The sequence below is a fragment of the Athene cunicularia genome, assembly GCF_003259725.1.
Source record: "Athene cunicularia isolate RWA chromosome 2 unlocalized genomic scaffold, athCun1 chr2_part1, whole genome shotgun sequence".
Classification (NCBI taxonomy): Eukaryota; Metazoa; Chordata; class Aves; order Strigiformes; family Strigidae; genus Athene; species Athene cunicularia.
In genome coordinates, this window is record NW_020799095.1 from 149,357,640 (window position 1) to 149,381,543 (window position 23,904).

The 23,904-nt window shown below is 37.4% G+C and overlaps 1 protein-coding gene across 3 annotated transcripts in view; it reads right to left on the bottom strand.

The window, feature by feature from the left end:
• The window catches only part of TRAPPC9 (trafficking protein particle complex 9), a 546,185-nt gene that overhangs the window by 412,203 nt on the left and 110,078 nt on the right, over nt 1-23,904 (bottom strand). For all 3 annotated transcript variants that reach the window (XM_026841777.1, XM_026841775.1, XM_026841776.1), the window contains one exon: nt 10,857-10,981. In XM_026841777.1, coding sequence (XP_026697578.1) covers nt 10,857-10,981 — 125 coding nt within the window. The remainder of the gene's footprint in view (nt 1-10,856; nt 10,982-23,904) is intronic.

A 23,904-nucleotide genomic window follows, 5' to 3' on the forward strand; every position in this document is an offset into this window, starting at 1 on the left:
AAAAAGGTCAACAAAATAAGAGTCATAACTTGAATCAATGTCATGTAACACAATATAAAAAATGCATTTATTTAAGTCTTGATTTTTTTTCCTCCCTGATACTAGGATTTTCCTTTCCCCTACTTTTGACAATTTTAGACAATTTTCATTTCCAGTAACTTGACACTGGTCAGTGATAAAGTTAGCACAACAGTATTCTTAGCACTACACTAAGATATAAACTTGCATTAAAACTTGGAATTTTATGCCTGTTTTCACTGATAGCAGTAGAAAGCCTTAGTCAAACAAATAAATAGAATTGGAATTCTCCTAAGCAATCCCTCAGTAAGAATATTAGTTCAAACCATCCTACTAAAAACTTGCAAACTATGACATTTAAAACCTGTTTTACCCCATAAACTGTAAATGTGCAGCTTGCTGTGATGATTATCCAGTCGTTTCCCTAGGTAAAACGAAGTTGGTAAAGTAGTTTCTGATGTGCCCTTTCAAAAATGGCTTGGCATCAATTACAGCTATCACATTCTGTGATTCCAATTTCTTCTGCAGAAAACTACCACACTTGACCTACTCTTTTGAAGTCCCCACAGTGATAAATTACTAAACTTCATTCTCTCTCTCATACTCTGGGGTAAGGTAGCTATTAAGAATGCCACTTTTAGTTAAACAGAAGATCTGCAGTCTAAAGATTCTACTTTTTTATTAAGATGCACTTTAACTCCTTGGCTAGTTGCCCAAAAACCAGAACAAACCTCCATGCATAACTATGATCTGTGCCTGTGATGGGGAAATCAAGACTATTTCAAGAAGTTATTTGAAAACTTAAGAAACTAAACTGAATCGCAGATTTATTTATTCTCAAACTGAAAGAAAAAGACCTGATCTATATATTTTAAAAGAACAGAATAAAAACTGAGCAATTTTAAACTAATCAAGCAATGGTGTTTATCTCAGCCTTCAGTAAAGCTATTCCTCATTATTTGTAAATGCACTGGGTCCCTGTGACTGAAAGACCTCAAGGAAAAATTGATAAAATTTATGGAATCTCAAAGAAGTTCCATCAAACACTTGACAAGAAGAGATTATCACATGCAGGATGAGCAATATTTTTAAAAAAATGTAACATGAGATTGAAACCAACTTCAGCAGCAAATTTCGAGATCATTACATTTTGAACTTGACCATTTCATAATATAGAGAACTAAATTTTAGTCATCAGAACAAAATGCTCCAAAGAGAGGAAAAAGAACTTAAATTACCCTTTCTTATCCACGTCTTTTTCCATATATTCAAAGAGGCTGTTGGTATTTGGCTCTAGAAAGAAGCATAAATAAAAAGTGCTAACAGCAGCAGCTACATCAATGAATACAACTAGGATGGAGACACTGTTTGCTACTGCTAACTAGTAATGAAATTAAAGCCTAAAGAGATGGGTTGGGATGTGAAGGAAGATGATCAGGACACAATTACTGCACAGCATCAAAAGTGGTATTACATTTATGGAGTAACTGTTCCAGTTATCCCAATTTGGAAAGCATGCCCACTCTCTCACAAACTACACTAAGAACAAATCATCTTTATCCTAAATAACTGTTTACAAACTCATTTGGTTAAAATTATCATATCAGCATAATTCTTTGAGGTAGGCCATTTGTTATTGTTCCAGGGGAAGATTTATAACAGTAATACACTATCATTATTAGGATCCAAGTCAAAGAAAATATAATGTATATCTGCAATGCTGCATGTAAACTTACATTTCTGACTAAATCACTCAGAAAGTTAGAAAGATTATTTCCTCCAGGTAGCAGTTTTCCAGAGCTATAATAAATAAGTACTATATAAGTAAATAAGTATAGTAAGTACTCTCCCTTATTTTGAAGGGCAAAACAAGAAGCACAAAGATACACAAAAGTAAACAAGACAAGAGTAGGATTTATATTTGGTATATGATTTACCTACTATGTTACCTACTAGGCTCTGAAGTTATAATCTAACAGCTGTGAGGATAAGGGTGAAGAGATCTTAGCACAGATTTATAAATTAAAACCAACAAGGTGAAAAGAGAGGAAATGAAGGAAGAAAAGGGTGAATTAAGCAGTAAATGAAAGGCAAGCTGGAGAAGTACAGACAGAAGGCCCTTAGCACTGCTAAGGCACCTATGGAGCAAATTCTTAGAATTCTGATTGTATTACAGCACATTTTAAAGGTTTAAAATTTGAATATCTAGCTAAAAATGAAAATGCAGCCATGAATTTTAACAAACTTACATGGAACAACTCAGAAATGTAAAGCTACTAAATGGAATGTACAGATACTCAGCTGAGGACAACTTTGTGTCATACTAAGTAGCAACAGGATTTTGAAACAGATGAAATAACAGTTACAGAATGAAATAAAAAACTATGATTCCATCTATTCCTTGTAGTCAGAATTTTGCTTTACAGAAAAGAATACCCCAAATCCATAAAATTACTTCCAGCTCTTCTCCAAGTGTTTGATGCAAGATATACATTACATCGAAACTCTAATCTTACATTGTGCAAGAATTTCTTATACACATAGATCTAAAAATTTGAATAAAATTCTCTCCAATACTGTTCCTTCATGGCATTACCTTGTAATGGAACACTAACATCCTTAAGGCAGGTTACAGTTAACTAGTTAAGACACCACCTGTATGACACTCTCGCATTTAAATTCACACTTACATAAATTGGTGAAATAAATTGAAATAAAATCCTTATTATGCTTCCAAAAGCGCATGAAGAACTTCACTGGATCAATTTATGTAGGCACTGGAGAACCTTCCAGCTGATCAGACCTGCCCTCTCACCTGGTCTCCCCAGGTCTATTTTCTGATGCATTTCAGCTTCTGCCACCACATTTTCCCACCAGAGCAGCTGTCTTCCTCACAGCCAATTCCACACTTCTGATTAAGTTAAAATGCTAGAAACTATCAACATGAGCCTCGTAAAAGTGAGCATGACAAAACTCTATGTTTACCAATACCCATAAATTACATGGATGAAAACACCGCACAAATCTTCTTAAGGATGAAGTGTGGAAATACATTTGGCCATAAAGTTAATATAATCTCCAGAATTTCTATTATAACTGAAATCTAAATATCAGATGCTTGAAGGAGTCTCTACCTACCACAGAATGCAAGCCTCTCTCACATTCTGGAGTCATTCTGGAAGAATTCTTGCATAGCAGACTAAGATTTTCTGCGCTTTGGTGTAAAGCAAATCTTTCAAATCTTACCTACAGCTTTTTTCATAAACATACTTGAGCTTACTCTCTCCAGAACGCGGTATGACTGAACATGAGTCAGTTAAGAACTGGAAGACATGTAGTCAAAGTATAGCACTATGAATAAAATAAGCACTGCTGAAAGAAAGGGTTTATTAGCTGAAGCATAGCATGCTACCCAATATGCTATCGGACTTCTGATTCAGACCTGGACAATATACTCTCATTTTAGGAGCACATACAATGAATCAAAATCCACCTGCAGAGGAGATGAAAAAACACTTTAAATTGCGCATTCAGACAAAATCCAAAGTGCGAGCAGGGAGTTTGAGTACTGATAAAGGCAGTTCATTGTTGTGAACTAAGTCTAATAAGTAGAGCAAGTCTTCAGAGGGCTGATCAACCACACTCTTAACTCTTGGTGCTGAAACATTCTCCGTGTGGCAGAAGCAATCATGAGCACTACTGCAGCAAGTCTTGATTGCCAGAGGATCAACACCAAGAGTAGTAAAAATGCACAAAGACTGAGAAACAGAGAAATAAGGCACCTGAAAGAGAGAATGGTCTTTGGTCTAAATCCCATGTCTGACTGACCTCATTGGTTCTCATTAAGAGAGGAGACCTAAACATGAAAAACTCTCAAGAGCAAAACTGAAGCGTATATATCCAGAGGTATCCTGAATTTATGACACTTGATGGTGTGGCACATAGCAGTTTAATTCTGAGAGCTCTAGGTAGGCTACAGGCAGTCTCTGTCCTCTGGAAGAGCTGTTGTAAGGCAATGAATCATCCAATGCATGCAGAGCATTCAGACAAATATCTCAATTTCTAATTATTCCTAAAATTTGTTAGAGTGCTGACTGGACTTTCACCACTCTATCCTAAATGTTTGTTCCGACCTTTTCTCCCCTTCAAGTTTCCACCTTAGCAAGACTTCACATAAGCCCATCTTCTATTTTTTCCCATTACTATTAACCCAGACACCTTCCCTTCCACTTTTCCCTTCACTTTCCATATAGTCGATGCCCTCCTACAGAAGCCCACTTCAATATTAAGATTTTTCTGCTTTCTTATCAGAATGTCATTATGGAAGTAACCACCTACTGCTGTTCTATTTGTAGAGAGCACTCTTAGACGTTACCATGATAAAAAATTCGAAGTCATTTCTGCAGACTTCACACTGGTCTCAGGGTATCCCCATCCCCAAAGAGGTTTATCTACCATTACCTTCCAAGTTACAGCAGCTGCTAAGACGGAAATTTCCTTTTATTCGGAAATATTTCCAATGTGACAGCGTTGGAACATACTGAACGCAGGTAACAGATATATACAAATGATGGCTGCTCTTGATGCTCACTGACTATATTAATGACTCAAATGAAGTATAGCAAGCTGATGAAAACCCACCAGAAATTGTTCAACTCAAGAGATACCGATGCATCCTAAACAAAGGATTTTATTCTGTTTGAGTAACAAAGCCAACGATGGCCACGAATGACTCCCTGGGAAACAAAGCTCTTGTGACTGTAAAGTCCATTACTGTTCACATAAGTTCTGTTTATTGTGTTGACATCAACTTTAATTTTTCTTTGTTCATCTTTAGACAAGAAAGATAGATGAAGCGTAGTTTATATAGTGGATTGTACCTACTGCAACTACCCCTGATAAAGACATTTGTTTGGGTTTAAGTAGACTATCATCTCTTTTTTACTTAGTGGCAATGAAAAAAGTTTGGAGAAAACAGTGCTTTTCAGAGGCAGATAGTGAATCTATCCAAAATTTTTTCTATCAATACAATACAAAACTTTTAATACTTCTTTCATGTCAAATAAAATGGCAAAAATAGGAAGTACTTGACGTTGTAAAACATGCTGAACTGAAATTGCAGCTACTACAGTGATAATACTGAATGTAAAACACCAGATGAGATGAATGAATTGAATTTATTCAAATCCAAGGGGGAGTAGCAAATTTATTTTTCCCATGACTCTAGAGAACAGCTTTAGTGAAATATTTTCTTTGTGTTCTGAAGTACAGTCCTCTCTAGGGCACAACAGAGTGTTCATTACTTGATGGAACAATTCACAGAAGAGGAAGAGGGTTGGTGAGCAGAAATAGAACTGAATACTGAAATAACTATTTATAGAATCCAAAACCACTGAAAGGAATATAAGCAATGCCAAACTGGGCAGGGAAGGAAAGTTAAGAGCATTTAAACCCAGACTACTCAAAAACTGCAGGCTTTCATCCAAATCCAGATCATAATCAAATTTTGCCAGGCATGAACCAATGACCAAGAATCCAGCCTTCTCCCATTTTTGCAGAACAACTCTACTTTTATTATATTCTTTATCCCAAGGGAAACTGCAATTCTTGGCCAGAAAGGCAAGAAAAAATACCTTGCTGACCTGGCAAAGGTTAATTTGGCTCATAGCTCAAAACTGAGCAGACTTCAGAAAATGTGACTTGCTTTCTGGGACTTATCTCATAAATGTCAATTAATTATTAAAAAATGTATTATTTTGATAAAAATCAGCTTGGGAAGTGAAACAGCTTTGTTTGGGATTTTTTTCTCTTCTCTTTTACAGGCTTGAATTTATTAGGGAAACAGAGAAAGAGACTTGTGTCTTTTTTTTTTTTTTCTTCATAAAACTTGATGTGTTTAATACAGAAGGTGAACTCAGGGACGCAGAATCTACAAGCATAGTATTTAATTCCAAAATGGGACACTGTGGAAGTAGAACATCTAATGGGTTATACATTCATGCCCGAAATGTCATTCCTAACTTCACATTTAGCCAACCAAAAAGGAGGAATCTAAATTAAAATTGTGCTCTGTAGATTCAATATCCCCACTAATTTCAGCAGGATCCAGAATGATTTAAAAGTTAAGAAAAAAATTCTACCTTGCTCTGTTTAAGAGATTAAACTTAGAATAGATTTAAGGTTTATGGGTAAAAGGAGTTTGAGATTAAAGCATCAACAATACTAGAAGAGCAGAGCCTGAGAACTGCATTGAAAAATCCAATTAAGGTCTGTATCGCCTTTTAATACACTGCTGACTAAATCAGAAAAAATACACAAAAGACAGCGCATCAAATTAGATTAGCTCTACATACAATATTTTAACACTTCCTACCATTTACTGATAGTTCAGGAACAGAGTAGTTCCATGAGATTACTTAAACCTCTCATTTCTGCAGCTGAATCTCTAGAATTACAGCTCATGTTGAGTGTGCAGAGGCAAATTCTCCTGAAAATACAAGTTTCAAAACAAATAGATAAGTCAGCTAAAGGCCTTATAAATTATAAACCAGCCCTCAGTCTGCCATACAACTGGCCAGTAATCAGTGTTTCTGTTTAACAGCTTAAACCAAGATTTTAAAAACTCCACAATAGCTTTCAAAGTTTTCTTCACCCAAGTAAAAGACTTCTCCATTTCAACTCTTGGTTTGATCCTTTGCCCGGTTAGGGTCATGTAGCATTTTTTAATCCCATCAGATTTGCTCCAAAGAAAGCATGGACATTATGTTGAACCAAGATATCTTGATGAATAATTCTCCTTTTCACCCTGTGACAAAAAGGAACTACCAATGAATTACCATTATGTGATGGTAACCACTGTGACTTTATGGACCAAATCTCCATGGATCAGACTGATCTCTAAGCTTCAAATCTGTAATATGTGGCATGGAATAAGAGTGTGTTTCTTCCATCACTGAGACCACCTAGACTAAGCCAAATAATCTCAGCTTCCAAGCATGAAAACCGATACAGAATTCCCTAGGTTAAAAATAACACATTGTTTGCTGAGAGATTGTATTTGTTTAAATTTCCCTCTGCAGCTTTTGCATTAAGACATAGAACAGCTGAATATCTAAACACACTGCAGTGTTACTCAAAGAGTAGTAGATTCAGCCTTAAAATAGACTATTTCCTATAACAGTATAACCACAGCAATGCAGAGCTACGCAGGGCTAACTCACTCTGCCGTACAGATGCACCCTAGAGTGACCGAGGTTTTTAGACAATTCTTACCATAACTACTCAGTAGTGAACAGTAGAAAAAGTACATCTGAACATAATATTACACTGTGATATTCTATTCAGCTTGAGGGTATAAGCAAGCTTTATGATGAGGTCATAAAGCAATTTTTATACTGAATTTATGAGATCATTATAATAGTCATTTCCAGAAGCCAGCGACTGGTTTATTAGAAGACAGCCTGTGGCAAAATTGAAAACGTAGATTGCAGAGTTCAACTGCAATACTGGAAATATGCAAGATTGAAGTACAAAAAGTGTAAGGCAAACAAGTAGGGAGGGAAGGTTTAAGCACTAAGACTTATAAATATATGACCAAGGACATTTCAGGATCAGCAACAAGAGAAGCACTGATTTACATTAATTTTCATTTGCAAAAATTCACCTTTATTTGAAGACTATCTTATGCACAGCATGCAGGACTGAAAAATAACCACTACTCCTGAATATTCACAACAGACACCTATTGCTAAATCATGAATAAATGACAGCAGAACATTTTCACCACACGTACAAATTGTTTAAGATCAATCTTGTTTCTTAACTCCCACTTGCTTCTTACATTAGTCCTTGTCAAACCACTTTAATTGGCTTGACTATTACAAGACAGAGCTTAAAACATAATCAAGCAATCATCCCAAATGGCACCGTGCGGGACACAGGCAATAGCCCACAAGTGCTGAATTGTTCTGCAGCAACAGAAACTGAAATATCTTTAAGGAGATTCTAGGGTACTCAAAAAGATTCATACATATCAAATATTCTGAGACTCAAGTTCAGAGAGAACTTTGGATCATCTCTGTTGTATATACGCCAGCTTGCTACATTATAGACAACAATGTTCTTACTGAGCAAAGGCGTTTCTATTTGACAACGAACATATATTCATGAACTCTGAAAGATACCCAGTCTAAACCCAAGCAAATCAAAACTAAAAATACAGCAAATTCCTCAGAATCTAGTCAAGAAAACTGGACCAGCACACATTCTAATTATATCTTTTAAATGCTTAATTGACTCAAATATTTACAATAACTGCCTGATAGTTTATTTGGAATTTTGTCTAGCTTTTATTTTAAACTACTGGTGGTTCTTAGTTTCTTCCTACTAAAGAGAACTGTCAAAAGTAGAGAGCAGTTGCAAACAGAAATGGACACTATTAAACAGAAGTAGACAGCAGGGGAAAAAGCCAGATATAATACCTTACCACAGAATGACTAGCAGTCAGATGTAATGTAGTCATCTAAATAGACAAATGCAATCTCTTCAGTTATGACAGGTAATTTCTTCTGGTCGTTTGTCTAGTACCAACTATGTATGTCCGTATACAGAGACACTTAATTATGCGGATAGTTTGGTGAATTGAAAAGTTATTCTAAATAGCTCAGAACTTCATAAACATTTTTAATCCGGGTAAATCAAATGATTGGTTTATAGTACTTAATAATAATCCCAGTTTATTCCAATTAGTGAGTATATTAATGTGGTAAATAGGAATGGAAGTTATAGAAATGGACATTCGTTAAAATGGAATGAGCCATGACAGGTAATCACCCTATAGATGGTGATACCTTACTCGGGTTTTCTCTCTCCTCATCTCCAACAGACTAATCTTATAAATACTGGGAAAGTATATTTTTCCTATCATGGATGTTCTCTGCAAATACATGATCTTAATGATAATAATTTAAGTAATTAGAAATACATTTTTGTAGACTTTCTCCAGAGCTTTACCTTGTTGGCTATTTTAACATCCTAATTTTTATTTTCCTCCTTCTTCACCTCTTCTAAACATTACAAAAAGTACAAGGATCAAGGCTGCTCTAGAATAGATTTGAACACAGTAAACTGATACTTTCGGGCATGTTATGGGAGCTGTACAGCAGCCATACAAATCAAGTTCAATACACAGATAAATTTGCTGAGTAAAGAACACCTTGATATTATTAGAATGTGTATTATCTATTGAATATAGTTTTGAGCACCTGCAAGGTCCTTCCATCGCAAAATACCAATTAATTAAATCAAAATTCATTCCATAAACCTCACAGAATCAAGCATGTGCATGTTCACCAGACTCTTTCACTATACACTGTTTAAAACTAAGTTCTTGCTTAACAGCTCTACAACATCCTTGTAATACCATCACATAAATCACTGTGAACCTGCAAGTTCTTGGTTGCCGGGACAACTGGCTGATAAGCAAAAAGTACACCAAAAAGCTTTTTTCATGTATTAGGTGCAAAGAAATTCTACATTTCTGAAATAATTTCTGGATTTTTACTCTGATAACTAAATAACATTCCCCTTGCTTCCATAAATCAGAAGTGTCTATAGGTCAGACATTCTACACGAAGTTCTAAACAATGCTGAATATTTTACCCACTTCAGTATCAAATTGTTTCTTCAATTATGCTGATTTATATTTATGAGCAATTGGGAAATACCTGGCTATGCTATATAACACAAAGAAAGGCTTTACTAATTTTTTATCATTTTTCATATGCTGTCATCTTTTTGTACTGCAGAATCAAACGATAATGAATTACCAGTGCTAATGGTCCAAAAGAAACATACTTAAATATTAATAGCTTCACCTGTTTATTGATCAAATAGAATTGTAAACAACCTCATCGGGGAGAAAGCAAAGTCAGATGCAAAGCAAGTTACTGAGAAAAGCAAACCCTATGTTCACTTCTCGGCTGAAGACATGCTAAGCCAAACACTGCATTGTACAGCACTTGAGCTAAATACAGGCTGAACTAATACAGATCACAGATCCGGGTAGGAGACTTATCAAATACTACAAAGCATGCAAAACAGTCACCAAATCTACGGAAGAGGCCAATGAAGTGCTGCAGTGCATTTTTTACAATCTTTGTTATTTTCATCTTAAATTCTCTTTTCTGCAAATCTGGCCGGTATGAAGCTGTTCTTACTTCACTGCTCAAAACAAGAAGTTTACAACTTCAGCAGGCAAGATCTTCAACAGACAAACAAACAGTACCTTACTCCAAGGAAGACTCTGTATCAGTAAGCACAGTGCGGCTTCCACCTACCCAACTGTTCTTTCATCCTTCTGCTTTTATCTACTTTTGACTCTCAACTTTTCTGCTTTATTACTTATACATACAAATGCCTCTAAAAGGCTTACTACTGCAAGTGTGAAGATAAGACTTTGATCCCCAGATGTTTAGAAGGTACAAATCCTTCTGTACATTTTAATAGAAGAAAACCAATAATTCATACAGAAGCACCTTCCTACACAGTATATAGCATAACATGATGTGAAGAACTGACAGTTCCTTCGGTGTACCACACTGATAACCAAGTCTTTACAGTTTCTACTGTTAGCCTGATCTTGATTCATCTTTTTGTCTGTTCTAATATAACAATTTAAACCCAGAACATCAAGCTTCTCTAAAAAAAAAAAAAAAAAAAAAAAAAAAAAAAAGCAAATACTTCTGAAACAAAGCAAACTATCTTTTAAGCACACCACAAACCGTAACACAGTACAATAAAAACCACATCTTTCACTTATTTTGATGGCACGCACTTACCTTCACATGACTGAAGTCACCAACTTTGCTGCTCTCTTGTGGATTAATAGGCTTAGTCTCTACTCTTGGTTTGACGACCTGCCGAAAAGGACTGGAGAGCGGAAGTCCACTAACACTGATTCCATCTAGAAACAGAATAAATGAAATTACTTTTGCTTGTTTAATTTTATGTGTTCTTCCAACTAATCTGTATCTGTACTATCAAAGAGAGAGAAAATACACAAAAAGAAATATTAACAATTTATACAAAAAGGAAAAACAATAGGTAAAGGTTATTTTGCTATATTTTTCCCCAGAAGCCAAAAAAACTCGAACAGGAATGCACCAAAAAAATTAGTGGTCACAGGAAAGGAAGGTAACTGCATTTCAAATACCACAACAGAGATGTCAGAGTTAATAATATAGAATTAGTTTTAATATTTACAATACCACAAAAGAACAAAGATAAAATTTTGTGGGTTTCCATGATAATGACACTATCAGCTGCTTAGTATCTTTAAACTAACTTCCAATATGAGGCCTGAAGATTCCTCTTTCAAGTATATGTTGTGGAAAAGAATAGAAAACAGAGAAGTCATGTTTTGTACCATCTGCTGATGGAAAATAGAAAATATTTCTCATGTATAACAAAAACACAATGGAAACTAAGGTTTATATTGTAATAGTCAACAAAAAGCTTAACAGAAATGGATATCCTTTGAAAAATGTCCTCAGTTTGGTATTTACTGGCAGTTTGCATACCAGCAGATAACACACCAATAAAAGACAATTTGACAACTCAGTAGTATCAATACACTGCAGCATATTTGGGTTTCTCAACCTACCAAAGCTACATAGTAAACACAAAAAAAAAAAAAAAAAAAAAGTCAGAAAAACAAGAAAACTAAAATGAAGCTTATAACATAAATTAAAATTAGATTCAGAAACTGTTATTATTTAGATTTGCATCCAAAGCACAAGAAGAGGAGGATTTTGTTCCTTTACGCTGTGCAGAGCAACTGCGATCCACAAACAGCAATTAAATACAAGCAAAATTGTATATATTGCAACAAACACATATATCTAAACATACAGGAAACACCAAATTATTACACAAAATGCAAACATACTTCCTTTCTGGAAATTTCTCCTATCAAATTATATTTGCTAATATCACATTCCAATTCCATGGATGACCTCAAATCTGGACCTATTGAGGATACATTTCCTCAAGAAAAGAAAACAGGAGGACAAGATCGAGAATGAAATGGTTTTGGTTCATTAAAATCCAACTGCATAGGTATCCAAAGGAGAAAATAAAGGGCAAATCCCCATTTTCCCATTCCCATATTCCTCTACTTGCAATTTTCTTCACAAACTAACTACTTTTAAAATGCACCTTAGTTCAGCCTTAAATATACAACACTATGATAAACATCAGTTTTGAAGATGCTGATTCAGGAGGCTTACTAGTAAAAAAAAAAAAAAAAAAACCTCTAAAGTTTTTAACTTACAATTAACTTATATTAAAAAAAAAAAAAAATTCAAAGAAAGATTACTATTTATCAGGAAATTAGTATTTGTATCACCAACCATTGTCAACATCACTCTTCAGAAGATGGTATGAGATGCTACCGCTGAAGGAGGGGAAGGAATAATGCAACTCTCAGAAACAAGTCTTAGTGCTTTAAAGGAAGGGAATTTTAAGGAAGGGAAATTTAAAGGGAGGGAAAATTATTTTGATGGTTCTGGTGACCTTCACACAGAAGCAAAAGAACTATTAGCTAAATCGAGTATGTATAAATTTTTGTGTGAAGTGCAAGAAAAATTGCCTTTTTCTCCCTCAACCGACAGCACGAGCTGCCACATTTATGATTATTGTACATTAGATGCAAGTCTCTGTAACAGTTAGGACAGATTTTGCCACACCTCATGTTTTGGTGCATGATTTTGAAACAAGTATCATCATCCCCACTTCCTTGGGTTTGCAGAGCAGCATCAGTGCATGCAAAACAGATTCTTTTCGGAATCAAAGACTTCAATCCCAGAGCACAGGTAATGTTCTCCAACCACTAACAGGGGCATAATAATCTCAACTAACAAGCAGCCCTTCAGAGGAATTTGGGTCGTGATGTGGAGGGGATATTTCATCCAGACGACCAGAATAAATCTGGTCTCAGGTAAAATACCTGAATCACAACACAATGTAGTGGAAAACTTTTAGCACTGAGTGCCTCTACATACCAATCTATTCCTACTGCATCATCTAAATGTAGATACAGCCTTTAGTCTGCAAATCCGTCAATTCTAAATAAGTAATTTCAGTGAGATCACCAGGCAGTATAAGAATAGAAAAAAACATATGATCAGATGTTTTATACTATACATTTGAGACCAGACATTTAGAGCTTTGTTAGATGTAAGATCCAAATACAACCCAGCCCCTAATGAATTTTCAGAAGCACACAGCTTTCAGTCTGCCTAAATTAATCCAGGTTGCCAACCATCTGATGGAACCACTTTTTAATTGTCACATTACAGTCTCCAGTCACCTCTAGACAGACAGCATAGATGAAGCATTCCTCAATGGACAGTCTGAAAGTATTTAAAAGTAAAACACTAACAGTGCATTTTCCAGTTAGATCTTTGCTCAAGCATACTGCCAAAGCACTAAATATCCTGCTGTATCAGTTACTAGGGGGGAGCAGGACAGGCACGTGAGAATGCTCTGCCTGTGCAATATAGTTTTACATAGAATTAATCAAAACTCACTGTGCCTAAATTTGTTTATCCATGTGCAAACACTGCTTTGGACTGTTCAGTAGCAAATTTATCAATAGGTTAAGGGGTAGATGTTAAAGTGACGTGCAAAGACTTATCAAAGTAATACATGATGTAATAATACCTGTTCCATCTTTTAGATGGCATCATAAATAAAGACAAGGCACATGTTGTCTCAAATTCAACCAACAGCAGTCACGCATCCCAAAGGTTTGTAATTTCATTAGGAGCTGGCATTATCATAAAATGGTTTGGGTTAGGAGGGACCTTTGAATATCCTAGGCCAAACCCAACTTCACTTTCTTTTTTTACCTTCACTATTGCTCTTTTCCAGGTTATTTAGTTAATGACTTATAAAAACCCAAACAAACAAACAAACAAAACACACCCCTAAAAAATACCCAAACCTGAGAGCAACCAGAGCATAAAGGGAACATGTCCACATTGAAACATATGCAGCATTAGGCTGGTTTGCCTCACTGTTGGAATTCTTTTAATCTCAATGAATGTTGAAACTAAAAATGTTTATTAGTATTGAATATTAGAACATATTTGTTCCATGCAGGTCCACTGCAGAAAAATCAATCGCTATCATCTAATTAATAAAAAAAAAAAAAAATCATAAGGGGTAAGTCTGAGTAGGGTAGCTACAAATGGGAAGAAAAACATATGAGTTACTACATGATTATCCCGGAAGACTGGTAAACATATCAGCTAAACTTAGTAGTTTTCATTAATATTCAACTGAAATTAAGCATGCCTTTTCTCTTATACTATAACTACATTAAATCATGCAGTAATCCAGCCCATGAAGACCAGGGAAAAAGAAAGGAGATGAGAACACAAAATAATTTTATATGGGCTATTTTACTTCTAACTTGCACAAGAAATAGCAAGGTATCAAACCACTCCTAGACCAGCTCTTAGCATCTCTTAAAAACCAACTGATATTAAATCAAACATACTTATTAGCCTAAGATTTGAGGCAATAATACACTAAAAAGTTGAAAACAGCTTGCCACCCAAACTCATCATGAATGTATTTGATCACAGGCTTTGAAATTCAATATTTTTTTAATTAAAACAAAGTTTTACCTTAGGAAAAATATTCTTTTCAAATTGATGAATGATTTTCACCAGTGCTATACTTAGAACAGAAGTTGACACTGATTGGCACATAAAATTACAAAGAAAAACATGAAAAGAACCGAGCATGAAAAATTGCATGGCATTAGTCAGATTTTCTATTTTATATGAGGCACAAGTTTTCCTTTCTTTGTGAAAGGAATAGATAATGCCTAAACCAACATCATGGACATACACCTAATGCTTTTCTTACCAATTTTATCTTTTTTAAAACCCATTCTATTTTCATTTTCTTAGGGGGAAAAAAAAGGGACAAAGGTTAGTTTAAACATTTTCTCAGGGAAAGAATGATTTTTTTAATCTCTAAATTGTACCTGCAAAAAGAGGTACGACAGCAAAAGAAACATCGATTCTGCTTCAGACTAAAAGGAAAGTTTAAGGTAACCATTGTAGTTGTCAAATAGTCTGTTTCAACTTTGCAGCAGTCAAACAGAGCATATAACCCAGCCTGGTGTCAGGCAGTGTGTTATACTTCAAACGACCCACCCCTTCAGAATTTTGATTGAGCAAGGGGACTTCTCTGCCAGAGGACAAAAAAAAAAAATTGATGTCCTGCTGCTATCGATTTTTTTTTTTTAATTATTTAGCTTTTTCTGTTCTTTGACCAGGCAGCAAAGGTGGTTAGCCCTTGTCCAGCTCCTCTGCAATACGTTAAATAGGCACTACAGAATAGGGAAACACAGTCCGTTAAAAGCCCTCGTAGGGTACAGAACTTAATGATGGCAGAAGAACACAGGTAATTGAAAAATTTAGAGAATTGATAAAGGAGTCCACCAGAAGTTTTAAATTACTTGATAGTGACATTTTTTTAAATTTATTTTCTCCATGAAGTTTAGAGATATGAAGATGCTAAATCCTCCACAGTTTTCTTCTGTCAACCCATACTGTCAAACAGCTTGAGCAGCCTTTTACTATAAAAAGAACAATTGTCTTTCTACTCTGTCCAGAAATCTTCCTAATTTCTAGAATCCACACTGAATATTTCCATGGTAACAGCACATGACCAACACTTTTTCCATGGTAACTGCAAAAAAACAGCTTGCCTTTCCAACATCACAGTCACTGCTGTCACAACAGAGCAAAATCTCTTACCGGCATTTCCTCTCTCCTCTCAAATGTTAAGTAAATTGTCAATTTAACTTCATTAGCCACTTTCACAGCACACTGCACAGAAGAATCCCACACAGTTTCATATCTGAATGAGGGAAAGTTTACTAAGGGAGTTAAACCTGTAGATTTACAACCCAATGACTAAGCACTGAAGAAAGCGCCGGCATGGGACAGCTTCGGTCCCGTTCTAATCCACGGCACCCTTGTAACGTTGTGTTGTACAACCATCACCGCCCTGATCCAGATGACAAAAATACGGACACCTTTCAGCAGGTGGATCACAGCTAGGGTGGTCTCAAACTCTGTCAAGGAAACCCTTAAATAACCTTACACTGAAGTTAGGACACCATAAAAGTTTGTCTGTATTCCAGTCTATGGGTAACTGGCAATACCATGTCACGTGAGATGTAAAACAGCTTAAGATTTTAAGCTGAATGCTTCTTCTCTGCGAAGAAATACTTATATTCCAATAGCAGTACAAACCTGTTTATTGCTGTTTCCTAAAGAAACATGAAAAGTACTTAATGTTATATATTCACACAATCATAGAATAATTCAGGTTGGAAAAGACCCTCGGGATCATCGAGTCCAACCCTCAGACCAACTCTGTGAAGTCCTCCCCTACCCCACATCCCCCAACATCTCATCTAAACGACCCTGAAACACACCCAGGGGAGGTGACTCCACCCCCTCCCCGGGCAGCCCATTCCACTGTCTGACCACTCTTTCTGCAAAAATTTTTTTCCTGATGTCCAGTCTGACCCTCCCCTGTGGCAGTTTCCAGCCGTTCCCTCTTGGTCTGTCCCTGATCCCCTGGGAGCAGAGCCCAGGCCCGGCCTCTCTGCAATGTCCTGTCAGGAGCTGTAGAGTAATGAGGTCTCCCCTCAGCCGCCTTCTCTTCAAACAGTCTCAGCACCTTCAATCTCTCCTCACAGGATTGATTCTCCAGCCCTTCCCCAGCCTCGTTGCCCTCCTCTGCCCTCGTTCCAGCCCCTCCAGATCTCTCTGGGATTGAGGTGCCCAAACCTGGACACAACCCTCCAGGTGTGGCCTCACCAGTGCAGAGCACAGGGGACTGTCACCTCCCTGCTCCTGCTGGTCACACCAGTGCTGATCCAAGCCAGGATGCCGTTGGCTTTCTTGGCCACCTGGGCACACTGCTGGCTCCTGTTCAGCTGCTTCTCAATTAGAACCCCCAGATCCTTCTCTCCCAGACAGCTCCAGCCACTCCCCGAGCCTGTAGCCATGCAGGGGGTTGTTGTGGCCCAAGTGCAGGACCTGGCACTTGGCCGTGTTGAAGCTCACCCTGTTAACGTTGGCCCACTGATCCAACCTATCCAAGCCCCTCTGTAGACCCTCCCTATCCTCATGCAGATCGACACTCCTGCTTAACTTGCTGTCACCTGCAAACTTACTGATGACACTCTATGTCCTTATCAAGATCATCAATAAAGATATTGAACACAAATGGTCCCAACACTGAGCCCTGAGGAACACCACTTGTGACCGGCCACCAGCTGGATTTATCTCCATTGACCACCCCTCTCTGGGACCTTCCAGCCAGTGCTTGACGCAGCAGAATGTTTGCAGCTCGTTTTTCTATGAGAATTCTATGAGTAACTGTGTCAAAGGCTTTTTGAAAATCGAGTTGGATAACATCCACAGCTTTCCCTTGTCCGATAGTCGGTGTATATTGGGTGTCTGTGCCCAGGCGCTGGCAGGGGGCTGCAGGGTGACCTCTGCGGGGTCCCAGGCGGCTCCAGCGGCCCCAGCCAGGACACAGCTGAGCCCCTCAGCCGAGCTGGGGGCGCCCGGGGGAAACCAGGTTGGAGCAAGGGCCAAAGGCGGCCCAGGCAGAGGAGGGGGAAGCCGAGGAGGGAGCAGCAGCAGAGGGACCCCGAGGCCGGAGGAGGAGGAGGGCAGGAGGTGCTGCAGGCCCGGCGCAGGGATCCCCTGCAGCCCTGGAGAGACCCCGCGGGAGCAGAGACCCCCCCTGCAGCCCGGGGAGGGCCCCACGCCGCAGCGGGGGGATATTTCCTGCAGGAGCTGCGGCCGTGGAGAGCCCCGGCGGGAGCAGGTTGTCCCTGCAGGACTGCAGCCCGGGGAAGGGCCCGCGCTGGAGCAGGGACACGGGGCAGGAGGGAGGAGCGGCCCAGAGGGCTGCCAGGGACCCACCGCCACCCCCAGCCCCAGCCCCTGCGCCCTCGGCAGGGGAGAGGAGTCGGCAGGGAAGGGGGGAAGGGGGGACTGGGGAAAGGGATGGGGGGATGTCATCTTAATGTTTGGGGTTTGTTTTTCACCACACAGCTCCATTTAATTTTGCAATAAATTATATAATTTGCTGTAAGTCAAGTCCATTTTGCCTGTGACGGTAACTGATAAGTGATCTCCTTGTCTTTACCTCAACTCATGAGATTTCTCATCCTGTTTTCTCCCTCTGTCCTGCTTAAAGTGAGCAAGCGGCTTGGGGGTGGGGTGGGGGGGTGCTGCATATTTGGACATTAGTCACGGTAGTAACTTCTTACAGGAGTGTTTTAACAGTATGAAATAATAACCCAAGAGATATGTCAGATTTTTTGGAACGTACACAACTTGAGCATAAAATATGAAATCTAAATGCCCCCTTAACCCATTTGTTTAATTTGTCAATCCACCGCCTGATAAATATTTCAAAAGAAAAAGCCTCTTGGTAGGCAACCTCTCCTAACAATACTGAAACACTTTTAAAGTACTTTCAGCATGTAGAAAAAAGATAAAAAAAAAAAAACAACTCAAGACAGAAGAGTATGCTCGCCAAACCAGAATATGCCTTTTTCCATCTAGAGAAAAAGAACGACCTTGTATTCTGCTGAAAGTAAGCAGAATTCTAGAAACTTGCTGTCTGCAGCAACACAGAGGGGAATAATGCAAGAGTAGATAGAATTTGAGGCAATATAATCCACTTCACCCTTCACACTACAGGTGGGCATTAAGATACAGCTCCTTCCCTCTCTCAAAAACATGCTTAAGACTATCACCCAAGAGACCCCAGGTAGCAGTACTGCAGACAAAGCTGTGAGGAATGCTCCAACTCTCTGGGTCCCAGGAGCAGGGCAGAGACAACACATAGCAGACCAAGCACTTCTTTGAGACTCCGTTACATCTGAAGAGGACAGCAATAATAATTAACAACAGCAAATGCAGTATAAGTAAGGATTCCTTCCTAAGGTTGGTGAACTAACTAAACTAGAATTGGAAGTTAAATTTAGAATAAGGGTGAATACAACAAAAGGGAGCAAATGAAGCGTAAAGAAATTCATAATTAAAGACTAGAGATTATTTATGCACACTACGTTAGATGCTAAAATACAGTGCCTCAGCAGGAAAATGGCATAACAGGATGGCTGGTCAATTAGCAGGTCAAATAGCAATTTAGTGCTATTTGCCTCGTGTCTGTCTTACCTATTTACATTGTAAAGATTTGGGGCCTGAAATACCTCTTACTACATGTTTGTATAGCAGCTGGTACAACTGATATGTGCTAAGGTCCTATGTCACTTATATACTGTTTAATAAAACCATCCCGTATCAGTCAAATTATAAAACAAGGTTATTTATCCAGACTGAAAGATAGTTGGAAGAGAAAAAGGCACCTCGCCTTCAGTAAGCACTAAAGCTGGAATTCGAGAAGAACACTGTAAGAAAAGTTCTCAAAAAAATTAAGAATATTTTTTAATTAACACGGTGATGAATTTATGGAGGACACAGAAGCATTTGTAGTTAAAAAACCCCCCAAGAAAAAAAAAAAAAAAACAAACCACACAACTCATTTCCTCAGATTAACAGTGCAACCAAAATGAAAACTGACATCTTCAAACTGCAGAGACAAAAACTTCTTAGAAATGAAGTCACTTCGAAAAAATATTCTGAATGATTATAATGTAATAAAGGCAACCAAGCATAGTACCTAGTAACATGTAAATGATCATACTGAAATACCTCTGAAGACTTCCATCATCATCAGTAATATAATTATCCTAAAAAAGTCCTCTTGGCTACTTAGTTTTTCAGAAGACCTGTCAAGACTACATTTAAATTCAAAACCAGCTACCTTTCTAACAAAAAAAGTATATTGTCTATATGCTATATAAGTGCAGGAACATCTCTAAGCAGATAAAATCTAGCCTTTTAAGCAGAAAAGCAACAAAGTGAGTACAAAACTTAAAACGGTCTTGAATACCAATATTAAAAAATATTGAAAATCGCTGCTTTTATTATTTCTCTACAACCTTTTCTCCCCAAGAGAAGGGAAGAATTGAAGCATAGATTTGCTTCTCTTCACACAGAATTAATTAGCTCCTTTGATGAGTTTATGAATTTAAATATTCTTGCACCTGTCTTTAGGTTCTCTATACACAGAATGAATGAACGCTAACATTTAACATCGTGAATTACTCACTGTAGATTAATTCATTAACTTTTCAAAACATTATCCCTATGTAAGAGAAGCTTTTTTAAAAGACTGCTTCCCAGTAAAAAGTTACCATTTATAATGCAATCCAGAAAGAGAAGCTATTGTTCTTTTCCCATTTAGCATGAGGGAAATACCGGATTTCAGAAATTAAAGTATAATGACTGGGAAGGAGAATTGATTATGCTTATAATGTAAACATCCTGATGATCTCTCTGATTTAACAGGTGACAGAGACCTTACTGCTTAAGCCTGGCTGTACCAAGCAGATAGAGTGCTTCCTCCTGTCTTAGTGCAACCACCTGAGAATCGAATCAAAAACGCACACTGAGCTTCCTAACCAGAAGACCAAGAACATACGTAGAAGGAACCCTGAACCACCCACCTGAAGGACGGGAGATCCAAAGCTTCATTAGGATTTGCAGCAAGCACATCTCCTACGGGGAGCCCCTGAATCTTGGTGAACTGCCTTCAAGACATAAGCCTGGTCTTAATCCTAATTAACAAAGTGTCTCTAGAACACCTGCCCAGCTGGTCCAAGTGTTTGTAAAGTAATTAATTCCAAAGATAATAAACTGAGGCAATCTAGATTGTGATGAGAACCTTAAAGGACATGCTTTAATGTGATGCCCATTCTTCTGCAATCTTATTAGGTTGTATTTACATAAACCCAATTCCCAGCATGAAAGCCTGTACAACACAGACAGAATGGTATGTTCCTGACATCACAGCTAGGACATTAAGAAACTTAATGATTGGGCAATAAATTGTCAAATCAAATTCCGTATAAATAAGTGAGAAAAAACCTCAATCCTTTGTCAAATTATGTGTGTGTATATTATATGTGAAATTGGAGGCTCTCAGCATACCATTACTGCTCAGGAGCAAAATCCTGGAGCTTTGGTTCACAGGTTCATGAATCTATTAACTCAATATTCAGCAACAGTCAAAAAAACAAATGACAAATTTTGCCTCATTGCATTATTACAAGGAAAGTAATATAAAACAAAGAGCTTCATTAGGTCACTACAGAAATACATAGATCAGTTTTCAAATAGTGTGTACAGCCTACCTCAAACATACAGAACTGAAAGGGTTCAACAGAGACAATATGGCTGATCAACGTATGGAACTGCTTCCATAACAGGGGCAACTAAGCCAGGTAGAAATCTTCGGTCTGTGAAAGAGACCACTGTGACAATACCATGAGGAAATTTATAAAATCTGACTGTAGGTACAGAGTTTAGAAGACGTACTGTTACCTGTTTCCTGCAATGCAAGAACCAGGTAATATCAGGACACCAGCAGGTCAAAGCTGCTAAAAGTAATTTAGCTGAGATTCCTCTCATCACAGCATGTTGTACAGTCCTGGCAGAAAGAGCAAAGAATTTTTTGAATGAGAAACTGAAGATGACCAACAATGCCTAAAACCAGAGAAATTGTATCAGACTCTGGAAGTTCTTAAGCTGCCCAAAAGCTTTAAAGGAAAGTAGCACATATGTTTATTTTTCCCTATATTCTCCCTCAGGCATCTGCTCTTAGCCACTATCACAGCCAGGATATTGGACTAGACGGTCATTGATCTGATCCTGTACAGCCACTCATGTGTTTTTGTTTCCTTTAATCTAGAAGAACATCTAACATTTTTCTTTATGAGGCAGTATATCATCAACACACAAGAATTAGATCAGCAATTTTGATTGATAACTTAGTTTACTTTCCAACTGGATAAGTGTATCATCAGAAACACCAGTAATTTATCCTTTCTGTACTATGTCCTGATTACAAACAGCGTAAAAGGAAACAATTTCAGCAGCAAATTAAAACAGATCAAAGTAACAGATGCCCTGCTAAGGGCATTACTTCTAAAAGACAAAAATATTTTGATTGTCATTGTAAATCTGGTCTTCAAAAGGTACCACAGCTACCATATGATTAAAAGTCATGTCAGAGCTGCCATTGATTTTTCTAGCTCTTTACTGTTCTTCACATCAGAATCTTACCTGCCTCTTGAGAAAGTACAATATTTATAAAGTTAAAAGCAATATAGAAAAATTACAGTAGCAAGTAAAAATGGCAATGTACTTAGCATCTCTAATAATACTTTAAAAGCACACACAGCACATAGCATCCAAAGATACTAAAGTTCTAAAGAAACGCTAATGGATTCTGCTCTTTTATCATCACTGAATGAGAAAATGTTGAATTGCTTCCAGGCTTCAGTTAAACAACCTTTCAAAGAAGCCGTAGGCAGAAATAACAAGGGAAAAATGTTGTTCAAAGGTTTTGTTCGTATGTGGTCCCAGATACAGGTTAAAAACAGGCCCAAATACACTATCCCACAACTGTTCAATGTCAATACCGAGAAGTATGTTATCGTCTCCTTCTAGAGAGTATTTTGTTTGTATGTTATTTCAGCTGAAAAACTGCTGGGCAGCTGCAGCTTCAGAGTGCCTTTACAGCTCACTGGAGACAGGGCAAATTTGGAAGGTACAAAAATGAAATCAACAGAAATGTCACTAGAGACAGTAATACCTAGTTTTTAAAATAATAACTTTCATAATTATTTTTCAAGTTATATTGATTACATTGGTCAAGTTCGTTCTCATTTCCATGCTTCTGATTTCTTTCGTATCAACGTTAAGATGTCAACAAATAAAAGCTGCATTTCCAAAGTTCAGTTTAAGCTTTGAATCAACTGGCCTATACCCTTTCCATACAATGTAACAGATAATGAGTTGAATTACGATCTAATAAAAGGTCTTATAAAATAAGCAAGCAATAAACCATTGGAATTTCCATGGAATAAAGAGGTCATCTACAGGGTACACGAGGACCAAGAGTTCAGGGATCTCTCAGTAATGCACTATCATCTGCTCCTCAAACAGTAAAATACAGTTAGTGTCAGATCTGCTACCCACCACCCCCCTAGCTCTATGAGGCTGTAGCACAAATTTGTGCTGTAAGGAATTACATTTCCTATTCAGGGCATTTCTCAAAGCCTCAATTCCGTGGTAGATGTGCTTTCACAAGAGTATCAGGGTGTGGTCTTCCTCCACTATCAGCTTTTTCAAAAGTATACTTTAGTGCAGCAACACTACGGGGTTTGTGCAGTTCAATCCTAAAATATTTTTATAATTTATGTATTTTACACCAGGAAGGTTTAAAAACCAAAGCAGTCTTTTAATCTTTACAAAAAATTGATATAATTTCTGTCTAAATGCATTTGCAATATAACACAGAACTCAGCCCTATTCAATTTGAATAAGCTACGCATGTAATTTTGTTTTTTATTTATTTTTTAAAGACTAATTATACAGATAACGCATACCTGCAACTGGATAACTGAATCTTGGGAAACAGTCCAAACAATAATGATACTTTTTTTTTTTTTTTTAAAGATAGGAATATCTTGTTTTGTCAAGTTAATTCAATCAGTTGAAACAGACAAGCAATTGAAAAAATACATAGTATAGCAACTACTCCAGTGAGACTGTGTGTTTATTATAAAAAAGAAAATCCCTATTATAAGTATCTGGTACTTGTAATTCCAGATAATTCTAATACAAACAAACTCGGGGG